The sequence below is a fragment of the Rhipicephalus microplus genome, chromosome 2, assembly GCF_043290135.1.
Source record: "Rhipicephalus microplus isolate Deutch F79 chromosome 2, USDA_Rmic, whole genome shotgun sequence".
Classification (NCBI taxonomy): domain Eukaryota; kingdom Metazoa; phylum Arthropoda; class Arachnida; order Ixodida; family Ixodidae; genus Rhipicephalus; species Rhipicephalus microplus.
In genome coordinates, this window is record NC_134701.1 from 211,161,867 (window position 1) to 211,176,434 (window position 14,568).

Below are 14,568 nucleotides of genomic sequence, written 5' to 3' on the forward strand. Positions count from 1 at the left end.
GTGGTTCATAAGAAGAAAAATGCTACAACCAATTGTTACAGTAAACACATATCCATATATAGTTTGATGGAATGCCGAAAATAAAGGGAAAGTTAGGCTGGTTACAAAATGTCAAGGATTCAATTTTCAAAAATTTATTTTACCATTAAATGTTGTTCATGAGATCATGCAATAACATCATAAAATTGTAAACAGTATATTGTAACGCCCCGCACCTGCGAACTTTAAAGTTGGGACTGGCGTTGTAATGCAGGGCTTTAAACCAATATTTTTCAACATACGCAGGCTCGTACGTCAAAGTACACGAACACTCTATCGCCCACCTTGATACTATCTACGTCAAGTAGCCGGGGATGGGAATTGAACCTGCGATCTCGTCATGAGCGGAAGTTATGTCCCTAAGCATGAAACCACATAGGCGTGTAACACAACCTTTATAAAACCAGTTTCAATGCATTATATTTCGCCCTTCGTCACGCGGTGGAAATCGTGATGTCCACCTGCACTGGTGAGACGATCGGAGAAACCGATCACGATGTCCGCCTGCAATCGTGAGACGATCGGGAAACCGATCGAGCTTCGAGGAAGTATCGAACTGTCCGTTCACTTGTCGTCGGATTGCCAAATCGACTCGTTTTACGTTTTCTGCTGCTCACCGCTCCTGCTCCTAGCATATGATTCCGGTAGACAATGCTCGCATTTCTTTTACCGTTGCACGTGACAGTCTGTCATCCGCCAATCTTTTTCAAGTGGACCATACATACTGTGTAGCAAATTCACTTATTTCCGTTTGCTCAAAGTACCGTGTGCTGTTGCCCCGAATAGTCGTTCAGGATGTTCGAACATTTTCATATTCTTGTACGAATCGAATAGTAGTAGTGACTCAAAGTGTTCGATTCGAGAGCTTGGTTCGAGATTCCAGAGTACATACCGATGCGTATACACCTAAGGAAATGCATCCGATACCGATTAGACACTGTAAGTTCGTGCTTGCAAAAATATTTTGATGCCTTTAGAATAGAGCGGCCTTACTCTCCACAGGAAACGCCAATCTTAGGATTTTAAAGATGCTCGCTGATTTCGCTGTCAACGATGTCAACCACTCAGGCGTAGCCAACGAAACAGCGGGGTGAACAACTCAGGTTGGTTCCTCTCTCTCTCTCAGAGACAGACAGACAGACAGACAGACAGACAGACAGACAGACAGACAGACAGACAGACAGACAGACAGACAGACAGCATTCTTCAGCGTCCTCGCCGGAGACGCTACTGTGACGACCTCGCACCACCACCAATGCCCCGCCGCGGTGGTCTAGTGGCTAAGGTACTCGGCTGCTGACCCGCAGGTCGCGGGTTCGAATCGCGGCTGCGGCGGCTGCATTTCCGATGGAGGCGGAATGTTGTAGGCCCGTGTGCTCAGATTTGGGTGCACGTTAAAGAACCCCAGGTGGTCAAAATTTCCGGAGCCCTCCACTATATACGGCGTCTCTCATAATCATATGGTGGTTTTAAGACGTTAAACCTTACAAATCAATCAATCGACCTCGCACCACTTAGTGCAGCATACGCATTAGCATTTTTATTTGTCCTTGCACTACACAAACGCCAAGGCCGCAGACACGATTACTGGATAGTGATCGAGCGCATCGGTAAGGAAATGGCCACAACGGCGAGCAATGCCAACGCACAGTCGAACCAGGACCTCGATTGTGAAACATACCGCGGCTGCCTCGCTTTTCCTTTTTTGTAATGGCTTTCTTCATTGAACATCGTCTCTCAGCACGAGCGAAAGAAATAATCCGCTTGAAAACATGCCGTACAGATGAGCCCCCGTGATTAAACGAAATGCGTTAAAACCGTAGATCGTTATCCGAACCAGACGAATTCGGGCAGAGCTTCGTGTGTTTAACACACCCTCTCCCTTCAAGGCGATGCTCAGGCGCACGAACAGAGAGGTGAAGGTCGATCACCCAGTAGGCGTCGTAGGAAGTTCAAGCCGCTTCTAGGGGTCACTGCGCCCTGTTCGGCTTGCACGCACTATGGCTCAGTGGTTGAAGGTTGCGCGCGTACATACACGCATACAGACAAGATCGTTCATCAATTCAACGATATTTTTTGCGCACGTGCATGTTTCTCTCTCTTTAAACTTGAATCCTTTCCCGCCCCCCGCGAATCATCCGTGGAAAAGTGACCAGGGCACGCGATCAAGAACTCTTCGTTCGACCAGAAGACTACTTGCCCAAGGCCGTCGTTCCTCAGGGTAAGGTCACCGGCACCGACTATCTGTGCATGGTCTCCGTAGAGAGCAGAAGAGACATGAGAACACGCTCCATGTGAGCTTGCGTCAGAGCACGTCCCGTCTGGTAGAAAGGAATGCGCCACACACCGGAGGTACAGCAGCGGTATGGCGTCTGCTGCACCGCGTAGCTTATCTTCGGCCCATCCAGACGACGCGCCAAGTCATTGATCGAACCCGTCCGACGCGGAGTTCATTTGTTTCGCGCAAAGCGGAGCCACCGAAATCGGGCGTCATCTTTCTTGCTTTCCTGGGACTGCTTTGCGTGTAGCCCTGCCCCCTGGATACACTTAAGGAGCGAACGAAAGCGAACCAGACGACTTACAAACGAAGAATGCGAAGTTGGGCGCCAGGAAGAAAGACTTCCCGGTTTTCCCGGAGCGAGAGAACATTGGGAAGAGTGTAAAGAAAGGGGGCGAACCCTGGAGCGCGTGCAATAATTCTTATCGGCATTCCGAGACGATCGCCGACCTCTTGTCTGGTTCTTCCGTGCATCCACATTTTCAAAATTCATTTTCCCATCCTTTTCTTGTCGAGCGCTGCCTTCTGGACGCTATTTAAAGAGTCGGGCTCATGCGCGCCCCATTATACATTCTGTTCTTTCGTTGATATGCATGTTTTGCGGCAGAGGTCAGTGCCTTTATTGGCGCCGTCCGTACACTCCTCTCTCTCCGCGTGACAGAAGCAATGCCAAATGAAAAAGCAACAACATAAAAAAGAAGACGAATCATGAACATCGAAAAGAAATATTCGCCAAGTTCTTCACAAGGGTAAACGAAGGCAATGAAATGATCACACGGTTCTTTAAACAACAAGAATATCTTCGGTTTTACGTTCCGAAACCACGATATGATTATGAGAGACGCCGTAGTGGAGGGCTCCGGAAATTTTGACCGTCTGGTGTTTTTGACGTGCACTGGCATTGCATCAATACATCCTCTGTTATTTCACCTCCATCAAAATGGTACCGCCGTGGTTGGGATCGAACTCGCGACATCAGGGTCAACAGGCGAGCACTGTTACACTATGGTGCACTTCTTTAAACAAGTGCAGCAGCAAGCTTGGGAAATATCGCATAAGTTATGAGCCTATATCTGCATAATGAAACGCACGAGCAACGTACAATCAAATCAGCCCCTCTTATTGAACCGTTCATCCTGTATTTACTCCTTAATCATGTCTGCATTATTTGCTTTACAAATAGAAAAAAAAGTCCTGTCCTTTCTACTCTCTAAGCGCCGGTATGCTTTTAACACCACCCAGAATGAAAATAAACACAAAAACGACCACAAATCCGTGTGCATTGATATTCGGGATCGATCGTTTCAAGAATTCGCTATAGAGAATCGTGTATTCGAGAAAGAACTGCCAATGCTGCGCTCCCATTCATTTTTTTTTTCTACGCACAAACTTCACTGAATGCTTCACAAACGTAATAATACGATGTAGTCGCTATAGATTGCGCCAAACTGGGGTCTTTCAAACCAAGGTCGGGAGTAAGATGCTTGCGCAACGGATCTTGGAGGACAGCCAATATCCCGTGACATAAGCCAATTAACGGTTTCGAAACGATGAGTCGCAAGAACTTTCGACACGCGCGTAAGTATACAGAGCTCGAAGCCCCTATTCGAGCACATTGATTCGCGAAGCTCCCATCCTGTCCTGACGCCATTATTATTATTTTTTTGCCACGTTCTTGGGCTTGGGTTCTTTTTCTGGGTGATTCTTACAAAACGACGCGTGTGTGTCCGGTGACTTAGGCGCCCAAATGTCATAATCTTGTCGTTACATTGGCGTCATTATAGATTATTCCTCGTCATCTCGCACGCGTATAATATCCCCCCATTATCACTGCGTGTGGTGTCTATAACTGTATGCCGTTTTCGTGGTCTCCCGCGATTCCCAGAGTCATGTCGTACCCGATCAACTCACGGCGCCTGAAAGACAGTTCACGTGATCACGGCTCGAAAGGCGCAGGTGTACTCCTGTCGCAGCTGAAATACCTTACATGTCGATAGTGCACTTGTATGTATTTATCTACTGTAGCTATCGAGGTAGTAAAGTGAGCACCTGTCGGTGTCTTATAATACATCTTATCGACATGTGATTTTTACTTTCGATCTTAGTCTGACACAGACCTCGGAAAACAAAAAGCGAAAAAAAAAACCAATGGCAGCTCGCCATGGTGTTGTAGGACGTAATATGAGCTTGTGCGTTCTCGCCTCTCCAACAATGTAGTATACCTCATTTTACGTAAAGATGTAAAAAAAAAACAAGTTGAGATCGGATTCACGGAAAGGGTAACAAACCGAGCGCAATCCCATTAGGGTAAATTGACAGGCCTATTGCTGAAAAAGAAGTCGGAATACTGCGAGTTACTTGTAGCGCACGTGTCATGCGCTTACATAATCGTCTCCCCCCTCCCCACTTCCTCGAAGTGTAGGCAATAAAGCATTCATGTGTGATTAAACTCGAATGATACGATTTATTCCCGTTTATATCGATCACGCCTCCTGACAGGATGATCGAGGACGACACTATGTCGCTCTTGCGTCAACCAAGGGCTGCGTTTTCCGGAATAAGACATCTGCACGTGGGTGCATGCAGAGTGGGTGCGCAAACACTGCGGCGGAGCAATGTTACCCGAGTTCTGTGCATCGGCTCGCCACGCTGCACCCATAGGTTGCGAAGTCCCAGTCACGCTGCACCGTTTTAGTGAGACCCGCGGAGCAAGCGAATCACGTCTAATGACTGCCGTTGCCGCCCGCCAGCGACGTGTGGTCCCCGTCAGAGGGTGCCTTGTTACGCAATACGCGACACGCTGGTTGTGGATGAAACACTCGACCCGCTGGTTATGATATCGCCGTCGACTGTAGCCCAATCGACAAGACCTGGCAACGTGCCTACTTTATCTTCTCCATTACCTTCTATCCTTTTTTCTTTCCTTCTTAAAGATCAATTTTTTTTTCACTGTGCAGCATCTTTGACGTCATTACGCGTGTATACCGGCCCAATATATTGATACACACGATCGGTCGTGTCACCTCGATATGTCGCGAAGGCAATGTGCTTCTTGGCGCCCCGAGAAGCTTTCACCCCTCCCTGCGTCTGGAATTGACGGCAAAAACGACGAGTGTGCGTTGAACAACCCCATCTCTCAATGTCGAAAAGAAAAATTGGAAGTGCGCGTGGGGATACGCTACAGAAACGAGCGCGCGTGAGTATATACTTTGAGATATATTGTACCCGTCGAAACTCCACAGACCGTGTTCCTATAGGCTATTGGCCTAAAAGCTCATAAGGCGAAAACTTACAGCACAAACTGAAGAAGACAGAAGGAACACGAGGTCCAATCTGTATTCGTAAAATGTGTGCCGTTTCGGCCTTATATACGATGAAAACAAGCTCGATATGTGTGATTCTATAGAGACAACCTCATTATATAGTTGCTAAGGATTTACATCAGGCCCGTAGCCAGAAATTTTTTTCGAGGGGCAGTCCACTTGTTGAAGGCCTTGAAAACGCCTATGTTTATTATTTGTTCTCATTAAAACGACACCCTCCACTCCAATTTCGGGAGAAGGGAGTTGGCCGCAACGGCATCCCAATCTCCCTTTCATTTGGCTATGGTTCCGATTTACACGCCAAAATATTGATATGATTAGGAGACACGACTGTAGTGGAGGGCTCAGGTATATTTGGTTCATTAAAGAGCATCTGCATCAAAAAGAAAAAAAAACGCGCTTCTACACCATAGGCCCCACTGCTAATCAAAAACATGATACTTGAATACGAAAACTAACGAACTAGATATAACAAACCAAAACTGAGTAATGAAAACATTCCAGATTAGCCATCGTAAAGCCTTTAATCGATGTGAAGTGGCCCAGTAAGGCTATTTACAGAGTCTCGTTAAGGATCTCGAGAAAGAAGCTTTCGAAGCGTCTTCGTGCGCAAAGTCAGCCTGTGACGAAACCTATCGGAAAGTGTTCCACCCTCGAACCCGACGACGTCATGCGCTGCTGCGTTTGGCGTTGTCGCGTCCATCCATCTTCATTCCTGCCTCCGCGTTTGGCCAAGTTCGGCTACGCGATGCGCTTTTTACACGTGCTTTGCGACTGCTACACTTTTTTTCCGTGACGAAACCAAGCAGAGGCAGCAGCTGCAAACTTGCCGTTCCTCGCACGCCCAACCCGATTCGACTGCGACTTTTCTTTCCCTCTGACTTGTACTCGGTCTGTTCGTAGTCTTGCGCATCTTCGACTTTTCGCGTTGTCATTCACTCCAATGAAGAAGGTATGCGTTGTTTGAGAGACAACATTAACTGTTGACCGATGGAAGTGCTGCACCTTTCAATCGGATATGTGATCGGATATACATGTCGCGTATTTGAATTATGGTCCCTGATTTCAAGGCAGCGTTACTTTTTTTTAAATCTCACTTTATGAATACGTGGAAAATAGGAAGCAGATGCTTGACCGGAAGCGTTTCGTAAGAGAAAAAGAGGCAACTGATAACTGGAAAATAACAGTGTGATAAATCCGGTGATGAAATTACTCGTTCGTTTTGGCCTTAAGTGACTGTAACAATCAACAGCCAGGATGGCGCACGCGAAATTTCTTAACGCGGATTTGATGGCAAAAAAAAAAAGGAAGAATGCATGGTCTACTTACAATTGGGGTACTCGATTTCATCGCACGAACAGATTCACCGCCCATAATCAACGTTTCCTGGGGCATGCGCGGGAACTCAACAACAAACAAATGCACGCGGATACTTTCACTGACGACGCGAGATCTATAGGTGCTGTGGCGCACAATACCATTGAGGGCAGGCGGCGGCACGAGAAGCCCTAGCCTAAGCGACATTCGACACAACGTCAATCCGGGAAGCATGTATGCACGTTCTTGTGCGGATGCAGCGATGGGAGGGGAATGGTGCTTCAAGTATAGAAGACGCGATAGAACGAGGAAACCGCACCCCTTCTCGATCCCGCTGAACAAAGAACAAAATAAGTTCCCACAGGATGATGAAGTTTTTCGTCAAAGAAAAATCAAAACAAGAGGTCAAGTGTGATGCAGTGAAGTTGAACTAAAAGGAAACGCGAATTAGAGCACCGACCTTCCCAGTTCTTCCTGCGATTGCAAGAAGAAGAACAAAATCCTCAACATTCGGAGGAATCGTGCTTCGCGCCATAAACTCTTCGCGGTGCTGTGACGCCTTCAGGGCTCTGCTCTTGCAGGCTTAGCGTTCGGTAATCGCCAAATACTCAGCTTCCATCGGATACATTTTTGTCCTAAGCCAAATGACGTTCCTGCCCCATGAACAGACACCAACGGTGCACTTTATAGATCGAGAGCGATGATGTTTGATTGTCTTCTGATACGAAAAATGTTTGAGCAGGATGTGTTGCTGGTGCCAACGTTACGACAAGCAGCCACCAACTTGTACTCAATAATTTTTCATCATATCAAGCTTCCATCTTCACCCTGAATCGCTGCCTCAGTGTTAAGATATTTAAATGTGCTTGAGTGTTTGTGTGTGTTTTGTGTACGTTCTGTGTCTGTTGCACACTGTATATATAATTTCATTTTTTCATCATACTCATATCGAGTGACGTGCTGGGCGTACCGCTAGGTGAACTCAAGCGCTCATTGAACAGCAGGGCTCATGTTAGCCAATCAGGACTCTGTGTTCGATGTAAGCGAAAGAGCGCTCGCCATTGTGATACACTGCTCTTTCTGTGAAGCTTCCACTCATCTGCTGTCACCAAGAAAGAGATCAATGCAACGGGCACCGGAAAAACCCTTCTCGTGGTTTCCTGTAGCAAATGGAGGATGCCGAACCCGTAGCCTCAACTTCCATACAGGAACTGGCGAGACGTTTCTAATCCGTAAAGCAATCGCGATATATAAAACAATGATTCACAGCATTCACAGTATACACAGAATTGTGATATGTTAAAGGTGGGTTTCGCTTGAAAGGGCAGCAGAGTAACTACAAAAACAAAAACAAGATATTGTGTCATTCGGAGGAGTACAACAGTAAATCACTCGCGATATACACACATGCTATTTTTTTCCCCTCCACGTTTGTCCTACCTGACGTACTGAGACGTGTAACGAACGATAAGATAACGTTTCACGGGAAAAAATGTACTGTGTCAGATAAATAAAGAACGAACATTACTGCGGTCATGCGGCACTCTTCATAACAATACATTGCTTTCTATTTCATCCCTAGCTTATTCTCCATCGCACCGAGTAATCGATTCCCAACGATAACAACGAAGATTGATCGAGCCGGGCGGCAAACATGGAAAACAACGGACAAAGAAAGCAGTCGTTACAAAATATGGGCCAAGAATACGCTACAGAAAGTGCTTGTGACAGTGGCCTTGTTATCGGGCGAGGCTGTTTCCGAAAGGGTTTGCATACGCTGACTCCAGACTGATAAGGAGGCGGCGAAAACTCTCGACAGAAACGAGCCGCCAGCCAAAGCGCTGCTTGTCAACACTCCGACGACGCGTGACACGCGAACTGTTTGGCGACGCGCATATATTCACGTGCACGCTTTCACGTGGCACGCGACACTCCCTTGCTGAAGCGTCAGTGCCGATAACGATCGGTGCGTGGCAGAACTACACCCCAAAGATAGTCTCGAAAATTGCCAGTGTCAGCTTCGCGAACATATCGTACGTTCACATACACATCTCCTCTGCACCGAACGAGGGACCACATTAATGAATGTTTTACTGTTAATAACTTTTAATAGATCGATATGTGGGGTTTAACGTCCCAAAACCACCATATGATTATGAGAGACCCCCTGGGGTTCTTTAACGCGCACCCAAATCTGAGCACACGGGCCGACAACAATTTCGCCTCCATCCGAAACTCAGCCGGAATTCGATCCCGCGACGTGCGGGTCAGCAGCCGAGTGCCTTAGCCACTAGACCAACGCGGAGGGGCATTGTTAACAACTGCCCGTTGTTGAAATGGTCTTTTTTGTTACAGTGCTAGCTGCAGCTTCTGTTCGCACAAATCTTTGTGCATTAACAGATTTGTGAACAATGCTCAGGTGGACGTATTCGCATAGCATTTGGCAAGAACAATTTTTTAATGGCGAGTTGTTATAAATGTAACAGCGGCCGAAAGCAAGTTGCCTTCAATATAATATATTATTTGAAACGAAAGACCATCGCATGTTCACACCCGCTGAAGCGTACATGAAAACTACCTAAGAGTAGGCTAATGTGCATGAAACGCCTATAAATTATCAACCTAGTGTTGTCATCCAGGGCTTCAGGCAAATCACTATTACCCTAATGAAAAAAAACGAAGATCAGTATTAGGTTGATAAGGTTCATTAGGAACTCAGCTGCCCTTTCAACGCTAATTTATAACATTTCTTGTTCTGTGTATCGTTCTCGATGTTTTGTGAACTTGTAGCTGCACAGAAACCTTCTTGTCGAAGACAGACACCCTCCCTGCGAGTTCATTCCGAGGATAGCTCCAAGTCCCTCTTGAAGATGATTAGCTGATGTTCAAGAGAGAAAGCTTCTAAAGGAGTGCTTTTTTAGGACTTATCTTTCTTCGGACAAGTCAAAAGGGCCCATACTCTCTGATCTCTCGAGCATGAAGCGCCAGCGCTGTTTCATTTTTCAACTTTCTGCTTTTACGGAACTTCAAGGTCTCCCGTTGTACCTTCTTCGGAGCTTCATCGGAGTAATAAACGAAGTACAGAAACTAAAAGCCCCTACGCGGCACTCCCGCGATTGAAGTCGTTGTCTAGCAAAGAAACAGTCACTATTTGCCGTTACTCCTTCTAGAATTTCAGTAAATATAAGTTACCTAGGTGTCGTGATTTCGACGACACAGTTTGGTCACAAAAGCGTCTATTGTTATATAAATTTCTTTTTTGTTTTCTCTCTCTCTCTCTCTCTCTCACACACACACACACACACACACACACACACACACACACACACACACATATATATATATATATATATATATATATATATAGTGGGAGTAATAATTCAATGGGCCAGTTAGTCTTCGTGAAGGTATGGGATATGGCACAACGGGAGCGTTGTCAACAAGGATAGTTATATTTATTTCCCAACAGTTTCGGGAGGGGTCCTCCCTTCATCAGTGCTGGCCATATCCCATACCCCTCTCTCTCTCTCTCTCTCTCTCTCTCTCTCTATATATATATATATATATATATATATATATATATATATATATATATATATATATATATATATATATATATATATATATATATTGCTATGGCAAATGGCGAGTACAAACAAAAATTTAAAAAAGCCTCATAGAAAAACTTGAACATTCATATTTGATTGATGAAGCTGATTATTTAGTAATGTAATGACTTGTTTCAAAATCGACTAATGTCTAGAAAATATGCCATTACTTTTGACCAAAACGTAGCTTGTCACTTTCCTTATGGCACAAAAAAAAAAACTGTCAAAAGGAAGAAAAAGAATAAAGAAAAGTTCACTTGCATGCCGCACATAAATAGTGTAGAATATGGTCAAATCTCTGAGGTGTTTCAATGTACATCTGCGGTAAATAAAATGCACGTAAGTGAGCGCATAAATGATGAACTTTCTGCAAGAGTACGTCCGAAGTAACTTCATTACCTTGAAGAAGTAATAGTAATGTGCTGTTAAGATGTACAACGAGCTGTAACCAATTACGGGAGTCAACTAAATTTTAAAAATTACAAAAGCAGTTTGTAATGCGATTTGCTTACTTTTTGAGAGCAATTGCGTCATCTGAACCGCAAAATTTCTAAATTGCTTCACTGCATTGATGAAAAGCATTGGGAGAAGAAGCTTTTGGCACGGACTAGGAGTGCGAAGGGACAAAACAAACTACCAGGCGACTAAACACACATAATTTCTATTACTGACTTCAACAAAGTATGGGCCTTTGGAAAGTAAGTGAACTTTTCTCCATCTGGGAAGGGGGAAGATGAGGGGGCTTTTCATTAAAAATTAACTTCACTCCTGCTCTGACGTCACATTTTTCTGGCGTCGTCACTTACCCCATCGCAGCGGAATTCGTACAGCAGATGCATTCTGCAAGCAAAACAGCTGCACACATAGGTGGATGGACTGTGGCAGCCTTAAATTGTTATCGCTGAGTCTGCTATCAGTGATTATCTCTGATAATGAGATCTGATTCCGGCCGCGGTGACGGCGGTATTCTCGATGGCGAAGAAAGTGCATGGGGCTTGTGTGCTTAGATCTAAGTGCAACTTAAAGAACCCCAGGAGGTCGCCATTTCAGGAGCAATATACTACGGCGTCTATCTTTATCATACTGTAGTTTTAGGACGTTCAACCATTATTATTATTATTATTATTATTATTATTATTATTATTATTATTATTATTATTATTATTATTATTATTATTATTATTATTATAACGTTATGGTGATGTCAATGATATGAATAGTTACTTCCGTCTATTAACGTTAGTGGTGCCTTTGGTCAAAAGGAACATGTCAGCGCGAAATCTACTTCTGCAAGCGACTGTCAAAAATATGAGAGCACTCACTCACTGACTAAGAGAGCCTCTCGAAAAAAAAAATTACCGGTAAATAAGTAACACTTAATAAACAATTGTCAAGCTAGAATTCACTCAGGTGGCTATGAAACGCAGCTTTACGGCTTGTGAAAATAAATCTATTGAGCTCGCGCATCCGTTTGTGTGCGTGCGGTCCTACTTCGCAGTTCGTACTAACCACTCAATTCGAACGTCAGCTTGCACGTGACTCACGACATCCGTCGTAATCTCCAGCTTGCGCTGCTTATATTGCACTGTGCGCTAGTGCCAGATGCGATACGTCGCTCCGATATGCCTCTGCACGGCAAACGCCTGATATCATGTCAACGTGACAATCCGTCGTTGACAAAATTTAAGACAGCCCCTGCACGGACGGCAATTAGCGTCTGTCGTTGTAGGCGAAATGCTAATCGAATGAAAATATAAGCACAAACGCTTGCCTCAACGTGATGCGTGACTCATATTCGTCCCACTTGCACTGAATCACCTTCACAGCTGCGACCTAGAGCGGCTCTTCGAGCTTTTCGTGGAACATACATAAACATCTATCTATCTTATTTAAAGCACCGCAGTGTATATTTCTTTACTTAGACTTCCAAAATTTAGCAGGACGTACGTCAACATACACCACGACATATTTTTTGGCACTTTCAGTGCCCAGGGCACCATTAATAAATCCTCGGGAAAGAAACTTTTTAATCCTGTCCGAGAAGCGCTTTATTTTAACATGAAAGCGTCTTATGTCAGGGTTTCAGCGACGTATTTCCGTCACGGAAATGACGTCGAAAAATACGCATGGTTAGAAGAAAGTTCCGTCAATGTACTTCGAACCCACGACTCCCGGGTATGCGACAGCAGATTCCGGGCACGCTCTTCACTGCGCCACTGTCACATACGTTGTGCGCTTTAAAAACAAATACGCCTTTTATATCTACCACTGTGCTCTCGCAGCGTTCTTGGTAAAGTTCAGTAATGCATCACGATCGTGGCATCCGCGATTGGTTCCTTTAACGCGTAGTTTCTAAGCACCCGTCTCATTCGACACGTTTCCATGTGAGCAGTGCAATTTTGTCAACGCCTTAACACACCCCCAGGCGGCGACCTTTAAAGTGTCGCAGTCACTCATGGCATCCATTCATACCAAATGGCTCTGCGACGCCTGTCGGATTCTCACACAACGAGCGTTGCGTTTCCTTCTGATCCGGCAGAGGTGTTCACTCACTAACTCCGACATGCATGTCGGCGACCTTAGCCCAAATTCGTCGTCCAAGCAGTCACGATCTTCTGGCTGTCACATGACTTTGTCTGGTTCCACTCTTACCATTAACTCCACAGCTACCGGAAACATTTGAGCAACAAGGGTTTGCCTAATCATTAATGATGGACGTTAGTCCTATAGGGGGTGTGTTCCAATATACTCACCGTAGACGGCTAAATAGACAGCTCGATGGACGGCGGTCAACTTGAGTCCCATTTTAATTCTCACATAGCTGGCAAAATAGACACCTTCCCGAAGACCACATCACGGACAGATATGATGCAGGCTACTTTGCTGTCTAAACAAGATGGCGGCTCGGCGAACTTCTCCTTAAGCTCGGATATCACCCGAATGGTGGTCTGCACTAAAGCAGACGGTTCTCCAGGCGCTCAATCTGATTAATGTTCGATTTTGCTTAGATTTTGTCACGAAATAAACTAAAAAATATCAGTTACGTTTGTTTATTTTAGCTTTCTCTTCTCGACGCGAGGTGGCGCTCATCGCGTAGAATCCACCCAGACGTGTTTCGTTTCTCAGACGACGTGGGCTCGATTCTGTCTTCTAAGCTGTATGCGTAGACTGTCTACGATGGTGTCTTTGAATTGGAACACAGCCAGGAATGGAGGTGTGTGACTAAACGTCAATGTGGGTGCACCCACGTTAGGTGGTGCTATAGCTGGCCAACATAAATAGACATTGCGCTAGGTCTCCTATATCCATGTAGATTAAACATTAATTTACTCCTGTATAGGGACACGTTTTACTTTCGCGTTTTGCCGATACCTATAACGGGGGGAATGCGGGATCAACCATGTTTTTCTTCTTATTTGCGCGACGCATTCCTTCGTGCGAAGACACATTCGCGCTCAGTTCCCGGAGCGGTATGATGCAACATCGTCGCTTCCGAAACACGTATCGTGCCGCAGCATGCCAGACTCGAAAAGCTGCTGCCACGCCTGTGCGCGCAGCAGTGAAAAAAAAAAAAAAAACGACGACGCTAGCGAGGAGCGGATAAATGGAAGACGACGATCAAAGAGGTCTGTCTGCTACGCAGCTAGCGTGTCTGGCTCGCTTAAGAATCCAATGAAAAAAAAGCGTGGGCGGCCAGGCCACTGAACAGACCAACCGACCCAGTTGGCCTGAACGCGGCGTGCCAATCGCATCCACGCAGAACGCTGTACAGTCTATACACTTCGCAAATGACGCCGTCTGGCTCGTATGGCGGCAGACGGCCGGCTATGTTAAACGAGCCTCGCGATCCCTCTCCCGCTCGCTCTCTCAACAGAGCCGGTGCGAGCTGCTTCTGGGGCCGGAATCGACCGGTCTGTGCCGGTCCTGCCGCCCTTGAAGCGGATTGATGTCCGTTGCTTTCTGTCTTTCCTGCGACTACCTTTTTCTTCTTTGTTTTTTTTTT

General features: G+C 45.6%; 1 protein-coding gene across 3 annotated transcripts in view; it reads right to left on the bottom strand.

Annotated features, from left to right (window-relative positions):
- The window catches only part of LOC119170435 (sodium- and chloride-dependent glycine transporter 1), a 115,562-nt gene that overhangs the window by 38,034 nt on the left and 62,960 nt on the right, over positions 1-14,568 (bottom strand). Inside the window, exon 1 of one of the 3 annotated variants that reach the window (XM_075875445.1) lies at positions 6,970-7,384. The exons of the other annotated variants lie outside the window; for them this stretch is intronic. Coding sequence (XP_075731560.1) covers positions 6,970-7,191 — 222 coding nt within the window. The 5' untranslated portion in view covers positions 7,192-7,384. Of the gene's footprint in view, positions 1-6,969; positions 7,385-14,568 lie in introns of those variants that run through there. 3 annotated transcript variants of the gene reach the window in all.